The sequence below is a fragment of the Emys orbicularis genome, chromosome 16, assembly GCF_028017835.1.
Source record: "Emys orbicularis isolate rEmyOrb1 chromosome 16, rEmyOrb1.hap1, whole genome shotgun sequence".
NCBI lineage: Eukaryota > Metazoa > Chordata > Testudines > Emydidae > Emys > Emys orbicularis.
The window spans coordinates 11,986,186-12,002,482 of record NC_088698.1 but is presented as its reverse complement, the minus strand read 5'-3'; the positions used below and the strand labels follow the sequence as shown (position 1 = coordinate 12,002,482).

At 42.0% G+C, this 16,297-nt stretch overlaps 1 protein-coding gene across 1 annotated transcript in view; it reads left to right on the top strand.

Moving 5' to 3' along the window:
• Positions 1-8,910, top strand: part of PRR14L (proline rich 14 like) — a 33,147-nt gene extending 24,237 nt beyond the window's left edge. The window contains exons 7-11 of the mRNA XM_065417923.1: positions 4,405-4,473; positions 5,034-5,202; positions 6,029-6,135; positions 7,684-7,755; positions 8,634-8,910. Of these exons, the coding sequence (XP_065273995.1) occupies positions 4,405-4,473; positions 5,034-5,202; positions 6,029-6,135; positions 7,684-7,755; positions 8,634-8,910 (694 nt within the window). The remainder of the gene's footprint in view (positions 1-4,404; positions 4,474-5,033; positions 5,203-6,028; positions 6,136-7,683; positions 7,756-8,633) is intronic.
• The last annotated feature ends 7,387 nt before the right edge of the window (positions 8,911-16,297 follow it).

The following is a 16,297-nucleotide window of genomic DNA, read 5'->3' as shown; positions in this document are numbered from 1 at the left end:
CATGTACAGCTTTCTATAATATAGATTCTTAACTGTGTTGGAGTGACCAGGTCCAGCTACAGTTTGAGAACTGAACAGAGTTGGTAATTCTTAATCACCACCACTAATCGTAAGAAAAATGTAAACCCTTTTGAAAAATTTACATCTGTGTATCGGGTGAGTTTTTAGTCTCTTGTGTTGAGAGATGTAGCACTTGGCATGGGAAGCTAATGCTGAATGCAGCACTTGATAAGCTAGTTTTATGGGCATCAGTCTTTCTTCCCACTCAAGTCAAACTGTCTAACAGGCTGTGCTGTGATTGCAGACTATCAGTCAGTTAACATAAGTGAAGATTTAATCCCTGCATCTAAAGGCCAATTTTAAAAAATCACTGTGAAATGTTCTTTATTACTAATGGAGAGAAGCCAAGTAAAATCTAAGTACTTCTCTGGACAGTTAACAAGAGACTGAAATGCAGTATGCTGTCCCTAAAATTCAGTTCAAGAAATGTTACACTCTTAAAGTGAGAAGAAAAAGTGCGGAACTATTAACTAAGGTTTGTAACCTGTCCTTTAAATCGGCTTCGGTACCCAATGACTGGAAGTTAGCTAATGTAACGCCAATATTTAAAAAGGGCTCTAGGGATGATCCCGGCAATTACAGACCGGTAAGTCTAACGTCGGTACCGGGCAAATTAGTTGAAACAATAGTAAAGAACAAAATTGTCAGACATTTAGAAAAACATAAACTCTTGAGCAATAGTCAACATGGTTTCTGTAAAGGGAAATCGTGTCTTACTAATCTATTAGAGTTCTTTGAAGGGGTCAACAAACATGTGGACAAGGGGGATCCGGTGGACATAGTGTACTTAGATTTCCAGAAAGCCTTTGACAAGGTCCCTCACCAAAGGCTCTTACGTAAATTAAGCTGTCATGGGATAAAAGGGAAGGTCCTTTCATGGATTGAGAACTGGTTAAAGGACAGGGAACAAAGGGTAGGAATTAATGGTAAATTCTCAGAATGGAGAGGGGTAACTAGTGGTGTTCCCCAAGGGTCAGTCCTAGGACCAATCCTATTCAATTTATTCATAAATGATCTGGAGAAAGGGGTAAACAGTGAGGTGGCAAAGTTTGCAGATGATACTAAACTACTCAAGATAGTTAAGACCAAAGCAGATTGTGAAGAACTTCAAAAAGATCTCACAAAACTAAGTGATTGGGCAGCAAAATGGCAAATGAAATTTAATGTGGATAAATGTAAAGTAATGCACATTGGAAAAAATAACCCCAACTATACATACAACATGATGGGGGCTAATTTAGCTACAACGAGTCAGGAAAAAGATCTTGGCGTCATCGTGGATAGTTCTCTAAAGATGTCCACGCAGTGTGCAGAGGCGGTCAAAAAAGCAAACAGGATGTTAGGAATCATTAAAAAGGGGATAGAGAATAAGACTGAGAATATATTATTGCCCTTATATAAATCCATGGTACGCCCACATCTCGAATACTGTGTACAGATGTGGTCTCCTCACCTCAAAAAAGATATTCTAGCACTAGAAAAGGTTCAGAAAAGAGCAACTAAAATGATTAAGGGTTTAGAGAGGGTCCCATATGAGGAAAGATTAAAGAGGCTAGGACTCTTCAGTTTGGAAAAGAGAAGACTAAGGGGGGACATGATAGAGGTATATAAAATCATGAGTGATGTTGAGAAAGTGGATAAGGAAAAGTTATTTACTTATTCCCATAATACAAGAACTAGGGGTCACCAAATGAAATTAATAGGCAGCAGGTTTAAAACAAATAAAAGGAAGTTCTTCTTCACGCAGCGCACAGTCAACTTGTGGAACTCCTTACCTGAGGAGGTTGTGAAGGCTAGGACTATAACAATGTTTAAAAGGGGACTGGATAAATTCATGGTGGCTAAGTCCATAAATGGCTATTAGCCAGGATGGGTAAGAATGGTGTCCCTAGCCTCTGTTCGTCAGAGGATGGAGATGGATGGCAGGAGAGAGATCACTTGATCATTGCCTGTTAGGTTCACTCCCTCTGGGGCACCTGGCATTGGCCACTGTCGGTAGACAGATACTGGGCTAGATGGACCTTTGGTCTGACCCAGTACGGCCTTTCTTATGTTCTTATGTAAATTGTGGTTGACTCTTCTGTCCCACTCTCAGTTTCTTTAAAGAGAAGTTATTGGATCATGCTATAATAGCTGGATAGGGTGATACTCAATGAACTCTCAAGTAGAGCACTGAGCAAATTCTGCTTCTAAAATAGACAACAAAAGTGACATTTTGAAGGATTTGGTCATAAGACAATGTGGGAGGAAAAGCCAGCTGAAATGTTTAAAACAGAAACTGTGAAATATAATTTAAAAAATTTAAAAATGCAAAACATGTTATAAATATTTGGGTAAACTAGTAAGCTGTTCATTTTTTTTTTTTTAAAAAGGGGTGTAATTTCTATATTAGGCAGAAGTGCGAGGGGGACTGATTCTTGTACTCAAACAATCTTTCATAAAGGAATTGCTGCTGCTTTGTGGAGAAATATATTTGCTGCAATATATGCCAAGGTCAAGTAACCATCTCCTTGCCCACACTTAATAGGATAAAAAATTTATTAAGCTATTCTGATGAGGATGGGTGAATATCAGGAAAGGATTTGATATGTACGAGTGTCAGCAGAGTTTGACACTATCAATCATAGCAGTCCTAAGCTTCACATGGACCTTTTCTTGTGATGAGAAAGTTCCCTTCCAGTTGGATTCTTTCACTTAGCTTTGACTTTTTCATAACTGAGAAGGCAGTGAACACTGGAATAGTTTTTCCTTCCTGTAAAGCTGTTGCTACCAGATAGTGATCAGAATTTTTACTTTAAGCAAAACCTTTTTCCACATTACTGCCTTTCTGAGACTAAACTTTTTAGAGGAGTGGAATGTTTTCATCAGTCTTACCTGCATTTTTACTGCATAAAGCAGAATATTTTGTTACCAACAGGTGAGACTTCCATGCACATACCAGTTCAAATTCTAGCACTGACAGACTAGTAGCGACTAGAATACTGGTGGAGAGGAAGCACTGTACATGTGGCACTTAATGATAAATGTGGTAAATAAATTCATTGGGTATCTATGTAAGTGTCGTTCATGCCTACTGCTGCCATGCTGTCTGCAATCTACGGCAAAAGTATATACGCTCCTTAGCAGACAGATTGGGATACATGGAAAACAAAGTTTCAAGCTTTCTAAGTTTAGTAGGGTTGAATATATTTAGCTATAGGCAAATGGAGAGAACAGATAAGGGACTTGGGTCTGGTGTACCCTACAGAGTTAATTTGATGGAAGTCATGTCAACCTAACTATGGAAGTGTCTACAATTAAATTTTGCTCCTGCCAACGTAACTGCTCTGCTTGCTGACTTAATAACTCCACCTCCACTAGCAGTGTAGAGTCACAGTTAATGTACTTAGGTCGACGCAGTGTCAGTGTGTGTCTACACTGACACTACATAGCTTACTTTGGCTTTCAGGAGCTGTCCCACAGTGCCCCACACTAACAATACAATTAATACAGGCACCCCTGGTGAGGACACACACCACCGACACAAGGAGCAAAGTGTAGACATGCAGAAGTGATGTAATTACTGCGGCGGCTGTATGCCAACTTAGGCTAGGTTGACTTAATTTTGTAGTGTAGACATGACCTTAATCTTAACAAATGAAGTCAAGGCGGATCCAGATTACTGAGTTATTTAATTTTTCTTGTGATGCTAATAGTGCACATACAAAAAATAGAAGCTTAGTGTTAGAAGATCCCAAACTGCTGTGTAGGTCTTCTTCCTATAGATCTGTGTAGCCAGTAGTCTTTATAGAAAAGACTTGGATATTCCCATCAATTAAGAGCATTCCAACAGGTGTTAGAGGGGATGTGGCGTTAATCTTGTGGAAGTCCTTGATCATACTTGTTTGGCTTCCGTGCTCCTTTTGTTTGGCAGGCAAGTCTGTCGGGGCTTATTTTTTTGTTACTTTAAATTTACCTTTCAAACAAACAAACAAAACCAGCTTGGAACGGAGAACCCAGGCTCTCTTGAAAACATCTCCAGCTTTCGTACTTAAAACAAGCTTCCTCCCCTTCTGAAATTTTCTGAGTTTCTTCATCATACTTTTTGGTTAAGAAGTGAAAATAGAAGTATTTCCCTCCTGGATAATTTGTCAATGAGTCTTAGACGCTAATGACAAATGTAGGTTGCTGTCATGTTGGGTTTTTTGGGGGATGGGGTGGGATAGAGAGAGGGTCATTTGACATGTCTGACGTTTCTTTGCTTCCTTGGAGTCTAGATTATACTGATGAAGTCTTTCCTCCCCTTTTATGGTGTAGTCCTAATTTAGCTGTCTTTTTGTTTGTTTTTTGTTCTTTTTGAACTAGTTATGCCATGTTACCACACATGACTGTCCACGGAACAGAAGCTGCAAGGACCACGAGTGCTGAGATAAGGTAAGAGTCTTACCCTGTAATATTTGTTACATATGGTGGGGATGTGAGTTTTTCCACATTCTGGCAGTCTGGCTTTTCAGGTTTTGGTAGATCCATTTAAGGGTTTGTCTGCCAAAACCTCAGTGTAACACCGATTCTGAATGGGTGTGTTTTCATATATACACACAACAGTAGATGACTGGATGTAGCAAATGTAGATAATCTTTAAGCCCTTCTGTGCTGCTTGTCATGAAGATACATGACATTATTGTGGTCCATTTTTTCACCCCAGATACTTTATCTTGTTCAAGAGCTGGACTTCAAACACTGGTATTTACTCTCCTGTATCTTTGGTGCTTATGTGGGAGACCAATCTCCTTTTAAATACATCTAGTGAACAAAGAAAACAGTTACAGCAATCCAGTCAAGGTTCTAATTTATAATATGTCCTAGATTCTAGAATGCCGTCACGATAAAAATCCGGCATTAATCTAAATATTCTTTCTTCTTCATCCCCCCCCCTCCTTTTTTTGTTGTTGTTGTTGTTGTTGTTGTCTTTTTCCCCCTCCTCAAATTTATAGGCTGGAACGTTCACTCTGTGATTTGCTACCAAAGTCTTGCACGTTTCCGGAATCGGCAATTTCTCCACTCAGGCTTTCAGTACCTGAATTACAGGTCCATCCCTTTGATGAACTCAATGCTTCTTTCCCACTGTGTCCCACATCCCAGAGCGCCACCAAACTGAAAAAAGTGAGTGGCTTCTTGTCTTCATTAGTGGAAGTAGGCAGGCAGCCAGTGTTTGTGCATACAGTAAAATGGTGGCTTTGTTAACCTAGAAATCTAGTGTTGCACTGCAACTAGACAAGGATTAGGGTTTAGGTCTGAGCTTGGACCTTCGTTCCCCAGGCACACAAGACCTGGATCACTATAGCTCCTTGCATTCCTCTGGTCTGTGCTACTCCTGCGTTAATTGGGAGTAGCTGCTGCTGAAGCAGAAAGAGGTAAGCAAAACATAAAGGGATAGAGAGGGCCTATGAGGAGAAGAGAATTCTGGAAGACTGCTTTCCTCCTTACCTTTCCCAGAAAGCCCTTGATATATTGCACTGACAAACACTAGCAAGATTCATTGATTTGATTTTTTTTTAAAGCCAAATGGGACCTCTGTAACCATCTAGTCTGATGTCCTAAGTCATAGAATTTGTCCTTGTGATTCCTGCATCAAGCCCAATAACCTGTGGTGGAAATAGAGCATTTCTTCAAGAAAAACATCCAGTTTTGATTTAAAGAAACTCAGTGGTGAAGCTGCGTCACTCTGTCACTCTCCTTGCTGAATGGCTTGATGTTTCATACATTATAGTAAAAATAGATATACATTTGTATTGCCTGGAGCATGTAAATTTTGTTGCCAAAAAAGTGTTATATTACAAAATTTCCCTGATATGTAGCCTGCCTTAGCTTCGTACAAACAATGTTTTACTTACACACACTTAAAATGGAGACCCCAAGTGGAAGAGAACACTGCTGATAGGTAAGCAATTGCTCCTTTATTTTATATTTCTTTCTCTTTGTCCAAAAGGCTGAGCCAGAGAAGAGGCCAAAGAGAGTTTCTCAGATCCGGATCCGGAAAACTGTTCCCAAGCCAGATCCTAACCTCACCCCCATGGGACTCCCCAGACCAAAAAGGTGAGATGTCTCTCTTAAATGGACAGTGATACTGGGATCTGCTACTTCTAAGGCATGTGTCCAGCACTGTAGCATCACCATTCCAATAAATGGCTTTCCTCTTCTGTCCATTCTCTCTACTTGCCCAGTTAGTCTTTTCCTAGTTAGGTGGTCTTGGTACTCAGTTTCTCCATAAGCCAAGGTTAAGAGCTGGGTATGTTGTCTGGATAGAAGAATGAGGAGGTACATGGCTGTCTCCAAACAAATAGGATGTTACAGAGGACAAAGATCAATTTTCATAAATCAGAAAAGAAAGAACTAGGAGTAATGGATTTGAACTACTCCAAGTAATATTTAGGATAAATATGAAAAACTTAAGAAGCAGCAATGGAATGAATTGCCAAGGTAGGAGATGGAATTCCCCTTACAGTCTAGCTGTGAATAACTCAAGTAGACACAGATATGTTAGAAATAAATCAGTCCTGCTACAATTCAGGGAGAGAGAACTGATGACCTTCTAGAATCCCCTACCAACCCAAATTCTGAGATTTTTGGTCTGCAATCTCAATTTACCTGACTGTCCAACAGGATGTAGGAAAACCAAAGCTGAATATTAATTTGGGCAGTCTCTATGTCAACGACATACACAACTTTTCCAATGTACTTGAGTCTGACCTGTTCTAGTCCAGGGCCACTGTTGAAGAGCAGAAGTGGCAAGTTGGTGGATGGTTGAGGATAACATGTTTCTTCAGAGATTACATTTGAAATTGCATCAAAAGAATTACCATTGTCTATAGTCAAATTTTAAATCAAGTCTCAAGAGATGAAATCCATTAATTAATCTTTTGTGCCATTGAAATGTTTTTTCCTCCTCTCCATTTTTCATAACTAGGGATCTACTTAAATTGTGGAGAAATCACACATTTTTCATGGGTTGGTCATGGCATAGATAGCAAATTTCATGGATGTGTATTTATGCCATGACCAACCCACAAAAAATGTGTTATTTCTCTGCAGAGTTTCTCAAACTGGAGGCCCCAACCCAAAAGAGAATTGCAAATCTATTAGGGGGTTGCAGTATTGCCACCCTTACTTCTCCAATGCTGCTGGCTGTTGTGCTGCCTTCAGAGCTGGGTGCTTGGGCAGCAGCTGTCGCTCTCTGCTCTGTCTTCAGAGCTGGGCAGCCGGAGACCAGATTTCATGGACATGATTTATACAGCCACGAATTTGGTAGACCCCTATTCATAACCCAGAAGGCAGTGACCTGTGAGGGTATTTTTCTATTTTGCCTTTGAGTATCATTGTTTAGAAATGTCACTTCATGCTAGGAGGAGCATTCATCCTTGCAGAAATGCCAGGTCACAACCCACAACTTCCTGAAGCACCATTTGAAAGGTTCATCAAAACTAGCTTCTCAGATCTCTTTCTAAAACTCATTACAAATTAATTAATGGAGTTTGAGGAGGGGGACGAAAACCACATTTTCCCCATGTCGGGTTGCCTGTGTAGGGGAAGATGATTCTGAAATTCTCCTGGCTTCATGGCTTCATTCACTACTTGTTTTTCCAGGCTGAAGAAGAAAGAATTTAGTTTAGAAGAAATTTACACAAACAAGAACTACAAGTCCCCTCCAGCGACCAGGTTGGTTACATTCACCAACAGGTGGGGTGAGGCATATGTAATTGAACTGGTTGGAGATATGAAACTACAGGGCTTTGGGAAATAAAAAGAGAAAAATAAGCACCCTTCAAAACAGAGTTGAAATGATGGCTCTGATTTGAACTGCTGAAGAAAGGTAATTCAGAAAGCAGGTTGAAAATCTGTCCTTAATATCTGTGAGTGATTGAGGACAGGAAGTTTACAGTAGCAGAAATTGAGAACTTATAGATGTTGAAGGTTTAAATTTCACTTTTTTGTATTTACCTTTTATTTGCATTCATTTAATTGTGCAGCCAATGTACAGTACCCATTATTTCCAAAATTCAAAAGCAAAGAAGATATTCCAAATTTATACTGACCTGGAATATAGGGTCTGGACAGACCCCCTCAGTGCAAAATACCAAGAATACTGCTTTACAGACAATTTTACATCTTCCCCCCTCCACCCCCCCCCCTTTTTTTTTTAAATCCGTTGTCTAGGTCTAAATGCCTCTGTTCCTTAGGATAAAGATGCCTCTGTTCCTTGGTCTGCGCTTTTGGACTAAAACGGGCAGAGGGAGATTCCACCTGCATATCTATGCACCAACAAGAAACTATCCAGGAAATATACTAACAGTTGGGTGATGTGAAACTATTTCTAAAGAGAAGTGGTCATTGGTTAGAAGCATGAGCTCCAGATAAGTTTGCATGCGAGAGGCCCCGGAAGGATCATTGAATTGTAGAATCCTAGAAGTTAGAGATGTTAAAGGCCTGAGTCATATAGTCCATTTCCCTGACACTGCAGGATGGTTCCTTTCACTTCTGTGAACGAAGAAGTATATTACTCTGATATTCTAACTTATATCCTTTGCCCTTCCCAGGTGTCTGGAAACCATCTTTGAGGAGCCCAAGGAGAAAAATGGATCCTTGATCTCTATCAGCCAGCAGAAGAGGAAGCGGATTCTGGAGTTCCAGGACTTCACTATTCCCCGGAAGAGGAAGGCACGAAGCAGAGTTAAAGTGGCGGGTAGTTTCACCCGGGCAAAAAAGGCTGCACTACAGGGCAGAGAGCTAGATGCCCTCCTGATTCAGAAACTAATGGACCTTGAAGCCTTTTTTGCAGAGGAGGAGGAACGGGAGCAAGCATCTGGAAGCTGAGGGAAGCATCTAGTGGGAAATGGCTCAGTTCCTTTAATGCTTTGATCTGCTTGGGAGGGATCTGCCTATTTCTCCAGACCTTGCCAACCACTCAGTTCTAATACCTGATGATCATTTGTTGGCTGTCACCCTCTTTGAGGTGCTAGTGTGTGTGTGTGTGTGTGTGTGTATGTATATATATATATATATATATATATAATATATATATATACATACACACACACACACATATAATGCAGGAGAGAGTCCTTTAATTCCCCTGCATGAGTGTAGCACAGCCAGGAGGCATGCTATTCCTCCCCAACCTCTTTAGAAATTGTGGCTAATATTTAAACGCCTCCTGCAGGTGGGATAAGGAGAGTGAAGGAGGAAATAGTACACCTTCAATGACACTAGGATTCGAAATACTCCTGAACTTTTGCATATTCATTTGAGTCTGCTGTTTACTGTAGTGGCTTGTCCAGACAACTTGACAGAGGCAGGTGAGATGAATTCAGAGAGATGAATTTAGGGAGGTGGGTTCTTGAGATACCACAAACTTCAAAAATTAAAGAAAAATCGTTGATTTGCTTTTAATTACTTCCATGTCTGTGCCCAGAAGTTTTCTTCTGTGATTCAGTTGCCCTTCCTGCACTCAGTCGTCAGCAGCCATACATGACCAGGTCTTAAATAAGTTGCACTTTGTATGTGTTTTTCCTTTATTTGCTGCATGAAAGGCGCCTTTTACTGTTACTTACCTTGTTTTTTTTAATCACACATTAAGAAAAATGGCGCTAAATGCTAAGTTCTAACAAATTGTAGAGTGGATTTGTTAACCTGGTTTGCTGATGCTTTGCCTTTGGAGGGAGGGGGGAAGGTAGGGAGTAGCAGAAGGCTATTACTAATGTTCAGTTAGTGGGACTATGCTCAGAGACGTGGCACCAGGAACTTCAGTGTGAAGTTATACTCTTTTTAGCGGTTTTAATTCTGACAAGAATACTAATTTGATCTCAACAAGCCAAGCAGATTTTTCTCCATCTCATCTTTCTACCATTTTAACTTAGAATTCTAGTTTGGGATAGAGCTTCACATAGCTTATATAATTAGAGGTTCAGTATACAGCAGTGCTGTACTTAATGGCTAGTGTTGTACAAAGAGTTTCACTCAAGCCTCCTAATGTATAGAAAGTGTGTTTTTTGGTTTTTGTTAATACTTAAGGCCATTCGTAATTTGAAGTAGCACTGGGTACTCTCTCAGCCATACTTTTGAGGACCAGTGCTCCCCTCTGGGATCCTTACTTGAAGCTGCAATTCAGGTAATTTCTGTTCTTCAGTGCCTACAGGAGTTATTCAGGCAAAGCTTAATGGGATGCTGTCATTGGTGACATTCTCAAAGTTTAACAGTTCCATTGTTTCTTTTCCCTGCCACTTGCACTTTTTTTTACCAATGTGCCCCTACAGCAACTTTCTATTTACCTCCAAAATCAGTGTGTACGTCAGACATGTAGTGAATGAGCTTTCTCACCCAGCCCAAACATGGGTTGAGGATACCCTGCGATCTTTCTTGCTGCTCTGCCAGCTTTGTTGTTGACCTGACAGAGAACTTAAACTGACAAGCCATCTGTTTAAATTCAAGAACTTTGAACAGGCAGGAAATGTTGGATGATTGCACTGTGTGACTTCAGTGAATAATGTTCTGGGTTTGTTTTGTTCCCAGCTCATTTGCTGGGATTCTTGCACTGTTTACACCCTTGTTTTGGGGGTTGATCATCTTTACCCAGTGAGGAAAACTGAAATAGAAATGCAAACTACTGCTTTGGTTGTTTTATGCTGGTTGAGGCAAAATTTGGGCCTATTGACATACCATTTTGGCTACTGCTGTACGGGTCCATTTGATCCATTGAGGTTACTAAGTGATACCTTAGTCAGTCCTCCTCATATTATGAAAGGGATCCCTGAAAATAACTAATCACACTACTGTGGATATTGCCTTCTAAAATGTTTTTTAAACTCCCCATACAATTCATGACATCAGCACAGATATTGACTGACTGGAAGCTGCAGTAGGGGACTTCGCTTTCATTTTTATGCCACAATGTGGGATTTAATGACACACTATTACACAATGAATTAATACTGATGTGGAATTAATGCTAACGAGGGATCGTCTGGCTCTATGGTGGAGTTGGGATGTAACCTCTGTGGGGGTTTGTGAAGTGGGTGGGTGGGTGGGGAGAAAACTCAGGTCCAAGCAGGGTTCTGCCCGCTTAGCGTGTGCTTTGAAACATTTAATTTGTTTTTACCTTTTGTTCTTTGCTTCTTTCCTCTCGGCCTTGTTTATTGTCACTTTGAAATAACATGTCACAGAAAGCTCTTTTTGTTGCTACAGCAGAGAGGCACAATGAAAATATTCAGCTCCATTTCACTTACAATCGCTGGAACTGCTCAGGTCTGTGATTCCCCAATGTACCACATTCCCCAGGATTTTTGAAAACTCTAACACTTCAGCATTATCATGATCAAAGGTTTTTTTATAGCTGTGTAATGAAGGTATAAACTAATCTAGATTACCCCCCCCTTTTCAGGTGGTCTAACCTTAATCATGCTTTTGTAGTTCTCCACAACTTCTGTTCCTGTTTGCAGTGCTCCTGGAGCAGCAGCCTTGCTCTGACTTTTGGTTGTGGCAGCAGTTTATACTGTGAGGGACAATAGTGCAATGATTGGGTGTCTTAAACTCCAATCTGAGCTGCTTCTGTCCCATATAGTCTTTTTATGAGAGAAATGTGGAGGATGCAAACTTTGGGATATTGACATGCTTCTCTAGCATAAGGAAGTGTACACTTGCCTTTTCCTAAAATGGAGCCACCCAAGTGAGGATTTTTTTTGTCATATGGAAAAGACCGTGTACATATGGCTCTGTGAATTACTGTGAGTGCATTTAAAAGGCGAATTTGCAGAGCTGTCCCCATGTACTCTGTCAGATGTTCAGCTTGCATTGCTGGGCTCTTTCCTGAGAAACGTAGCTGGCTGGGGATGGACGGGGTTTTTATTTTACTGAAATCAAAGCTTAATGTTCTCATCCAGCTGCAAACCAAGCAGCAAAAGGTACTTGATGCATATTGAGGGGGCTCTCATGACCCTGTATCCCCAGGATTGTGTACACTTGAGTTCTGATGCTTTCCGGATGTGGTTTTTGTCAGGCCATTCTCATTTACCGTATCCTATTCAGAGTTGGGTTCTGTGATGTGGTAGATGTCAGTCACTCTGCTGGAGAGTGGATGCTAACTGCCTGAATGAGATGTGTGTCTGATATTATCATGTTAATAAATAGCTCAATGGAAATTTGTACTCTTTTTGTAACATTGGCCTCTGTTATGCCTCAGCAGATTAGTTTCTGTTCAATAGTTTGTGAATCTAAAATTCCACTGATTTTTTTTTTCTTTTGTGTGTGTGTTTTTAATTTATGGAAATAAATTGTTTTGAGAACCTTTTAATTGTTTACTAAAGACTTTGGGTTTTTATTCCTCAAATACCACTCTAATTTTGTGTCTTAAGTTAGTTCAGGTTTCTCATCTGTGAAAGGGGGATAATATCTGTCTCTTAGTGGAGCTGTGAGAATGAATTCATTGTCTGTAGTGTTTTGAAATCCTTGAATAGAAGTGCAAATATTGCTTCTCTTTAGCCAGTAGCTGTTTAGGCTACTGTGTAACATTTTGCACACACGAGATGAAGAAACTGCATGCAGGCTTGCGTACAATGCAGACAAATGAATCTTCAAACACCACCTTGGCGCTCAGGTAAGGGAGTGTGATGGTTTCTTGGTCCTAATGTTTTCCTGTTTATAGACTACCCAACAACACTGGCAAGTGCAGGATGGTCTGCATGAATTCTGTATTCTTTCCCTGTCTGATTCATTCTTATTTTTCCTTTGCTCTCTCCTGTCCAAACCAGAGGTTCCATGTTGCAAGCACCAGCATGCCAAAAAAGTCACTGATTAGCTGGGGTAGCTGCTGAGTCTTGCACTGCGCCTCCTGAATACCACTGCTTCTATATAGCTTTGCTACCCCAAAGACAGTGGGGAGAGAACTGGGGAATTAAACACAGGCCTTCTACACTATACATAGCAGTTAGTGTTGGGCGACAAGGTTGATCTCTGCAAAGTACACCTCTACCCAGATATAACGCTGTCCTCGGGAGCCAAAAAATCTTACCGCGTTATAGGTGAAACCGCGTTATATCGAACTTGCTTTGATCCGCCGGAGTGCACAGCTCTTCCACCCCCCATCCCCCCGGAGCACTGCTTTACCGCATTATATCCGCATTCGTGTTATATCAGGTCGCGTTCTATCGGGGTAGAGGTGTAGTAAGGTATTGTAAATTCCTGCCTATGAGACACTGAACAGTCAGACAGAATTCATAACCCACGAAAGATTTGAAACAATTAACTAGGCCTGCTCTTCATATACTACAATCTGTGGAAGAAACCAGGCTGATGACTTCAAACTAAGATTTAATCACTTTGATATAAGAGATTTATTGCTCTAAAGTTTTGTCCAGTCATTCCTGCAGAAAACTGATTTTTTTTCTTCTGTGATTTGTATTTCTCATAACAAAGGCCATCCAGCATTCTGGACAGACCCTAACTACATATAAAAATGTTGCTGGTAAAACAAAACTTGTAGTTGAAGTTGTTATGCTTTTTAATTGTATTAATCCTACATTCTACAGTTGTCTTATTAATGTTTTCTACTAGTTTATGTATTCTCAGCTGTGGAAGTCCCCTCCTGGGTTCAAAGTTCAGTGCTGCATCAGTCCAGTAGATGGTGTGTGAACTCAAAGGAAGGGAGCATGAGGAAGCCTATACTTGCATTAATTATGGTGAAATGAACAGATCCAGCCCAGAAGCAGGACCCTGTGTACTCTGCAATTCAATGGCTGCAGTATTTGACACCTTTCCAAGATGCCCCAGACTTCATCATTTTTGCTGCAGCAAGCAGGGCCGGCTCTAGGCACCAGCCGACCAAGCACGTGCTTGGGGCGGCACCTCAGAAGGGCAGCCAATGTTGAGGTGGCGGGGGGCGCTCGATGGGGTTTTTTTGTTTGTTTGTTTTGGCCGGGCAGCGCGAGGGTGTTTTGGCGGCACGGCACGGCGCTGGGGGGGGGGCGGGGGCTTGTGCGGTGCTCGGGGCGGGGTTTGGCGGCACGGCCCGGCGCGGGGGTTTGGGCGGCCCGGCCTGGCCCGGCGCTCGGGGGGGGGGGGGGGGGCGGGGGTTTGGGCGGCCGGGCCTGGCCCGGCGCAGTGCTCAGAGGGGGCAGGGGTTTGGGCGGCCTGGCCCGGCGCTGGGGGTGGGGGTTGGGTGGCCCGGCGCTGGGGGAGGGGGTTTGAGCGGCCCGGCGCTCCGGGGATTTGGGCGGCCCGGCCTGGGGTTGGGGGTTTGGGCGGCCCGGCCGGGCATGGCACTGGGGGGGAGGGAGTTTTGGCGGCCCGGCGCGGTGCTCGGGGGGGGGGGGGGTCAGTGGTGCGGTGCTGGGGGGGGGGGGGGGGGGGGAGGGTGTTACGGCGGGGCGGTGCTCTTCTTTTTTGCCTGGGGCGGCAAAAAAGTTAGAGCCAGCCCTGGCAGCAAGGTGCACTTTGGTTTCTTTGTCATGTTGGGACTCAGCTATAGTTAGCTTTCCCCAGGAGGGCGATTGAGTTGGATTACAGTGCAGCTCCCTGCACGGTTTCATCCAGTCAGGCAGAAGGGAGCCAGGGAACAGGGGAGCCAGAAGTAGAGAAACTGCTTGAGAACCGCACAGCAGCCAGGGCCTAGAAAGCTATGGGGGGACACAAGCTGATAAAGATGGCTACAAGCTTCTCTCTTCCCTAGAATGTATGAGACAACCTGGAGAACATCACAGGAAAAGAGGCCTGGAAATGGAACCAAGCCATCTGGAGAATACAGCAAAAATGTTGAAATTCTCATCAACAAATTTTATATCCATCAGTATTTTTGACTAAGGCTTCATAGTCAAATATTCGGTGACCAAAAAATTGTGAGATATTTTCAGCAATGATTATTTTCAAGTTTTGTGTGTGTTTTTTTGCTATGCTAAGTGGCATGGCTCCCATGACCTCACATCCTGTGCTGTTCTCCAGATAATGCAGCAGGCTAGCCTTCACTTCTTACTCCTCCTCCCTTGGGTAGTTTAGGGTAATCTAAACCCAGTGGAAATGGGAGGGGATGGAAATGAAGAATATTTCATAGCAACAGAATATGTTCATCTTGTTATCTGATCTAGGAGTTCTTGCTGCAGAATTTGATGAAATGATGTTGCAGAGAACACAGATCCCTGTCCAGGTGTAATGTCCAGACCAGGGGATGTCCTCTGTTATGGGAAACAAAAATTACAAGTGATAAAACTAACTTTCTCTCACAATCCCTACTTAAATTTCCCATCATCTGTCTGAAGAGGACTGGCTTGGATTTGTTTTGCCACTCTTAATATCCTGCTGAATGGTGGTGGTCTCTGCACCCTGGGCTAAGGAGCCTGCCTGTGCAGCACTCCCAGCCCATTCTAATTAATGAAGAGAATGGGTCTAGGAATCAGCCTCTTGCCTGGTAATGTACAATGGTTCCACAAGGTTGCAACTGAGTTCTTAAAAGTTAATGTGAACTATAATGTGCCACAAGACAACACTCTTTTTCAGAGATCTTGCACTGTGTCCCAGCATCTCCTCTTGTAAAAAGCGTACAGTTTAACCATATACATTGTGAGAAGGTTCCCTAAGGTTTGGATGAACACAAATTAGATTATTCTCAGTCATGAGAAATACCCTGTTAAGTACTGCTGTTTTGGACAAGAATGGGAACTCCATTGTTGTTCCCTTCCCACCATCCCCACCTCCTATTAAAAATATAGGAACCTGGTTCTGATGGTAGAAACTTACTCATTCTAGATTCTTAATTTGCTAAGGGATAAGTGCAAAATGTATTGATTCATTTGGTACACGTTCTTGGTTGGTCATACAAACAGAAGAGAAATAAACCCTTCCCTATTCATAGCAGAAATGGATACACTTATTGCTTGTCTATGCTACATGTAAATATATAGGTAGTGTGTAGTGGCTAACTATAACAAGATCTATGCATATAAAAGAAATGTTGCAGTTACCTCAGATAACAAGTTGTTTTAAATGGAAATGTAGTATAAATAAAACATTAAGGGAACGAGGCAATAACCTGTGTTATGTCCATGGTCTGTAAAGGGAGGAATAATTCCTAGGCCCAATGTAGCCTACAGCGTAGCCTCTGTCCTTATAAAGATGCTGAATTGTGGGAGTGGGGTTTAAACTGGAAATACTAAGGAGTTTTGGTCTTAATTGCTGGTGCTGCTTTTCTGATGACACTGGCCCAGTCTCAAGGTTTGCT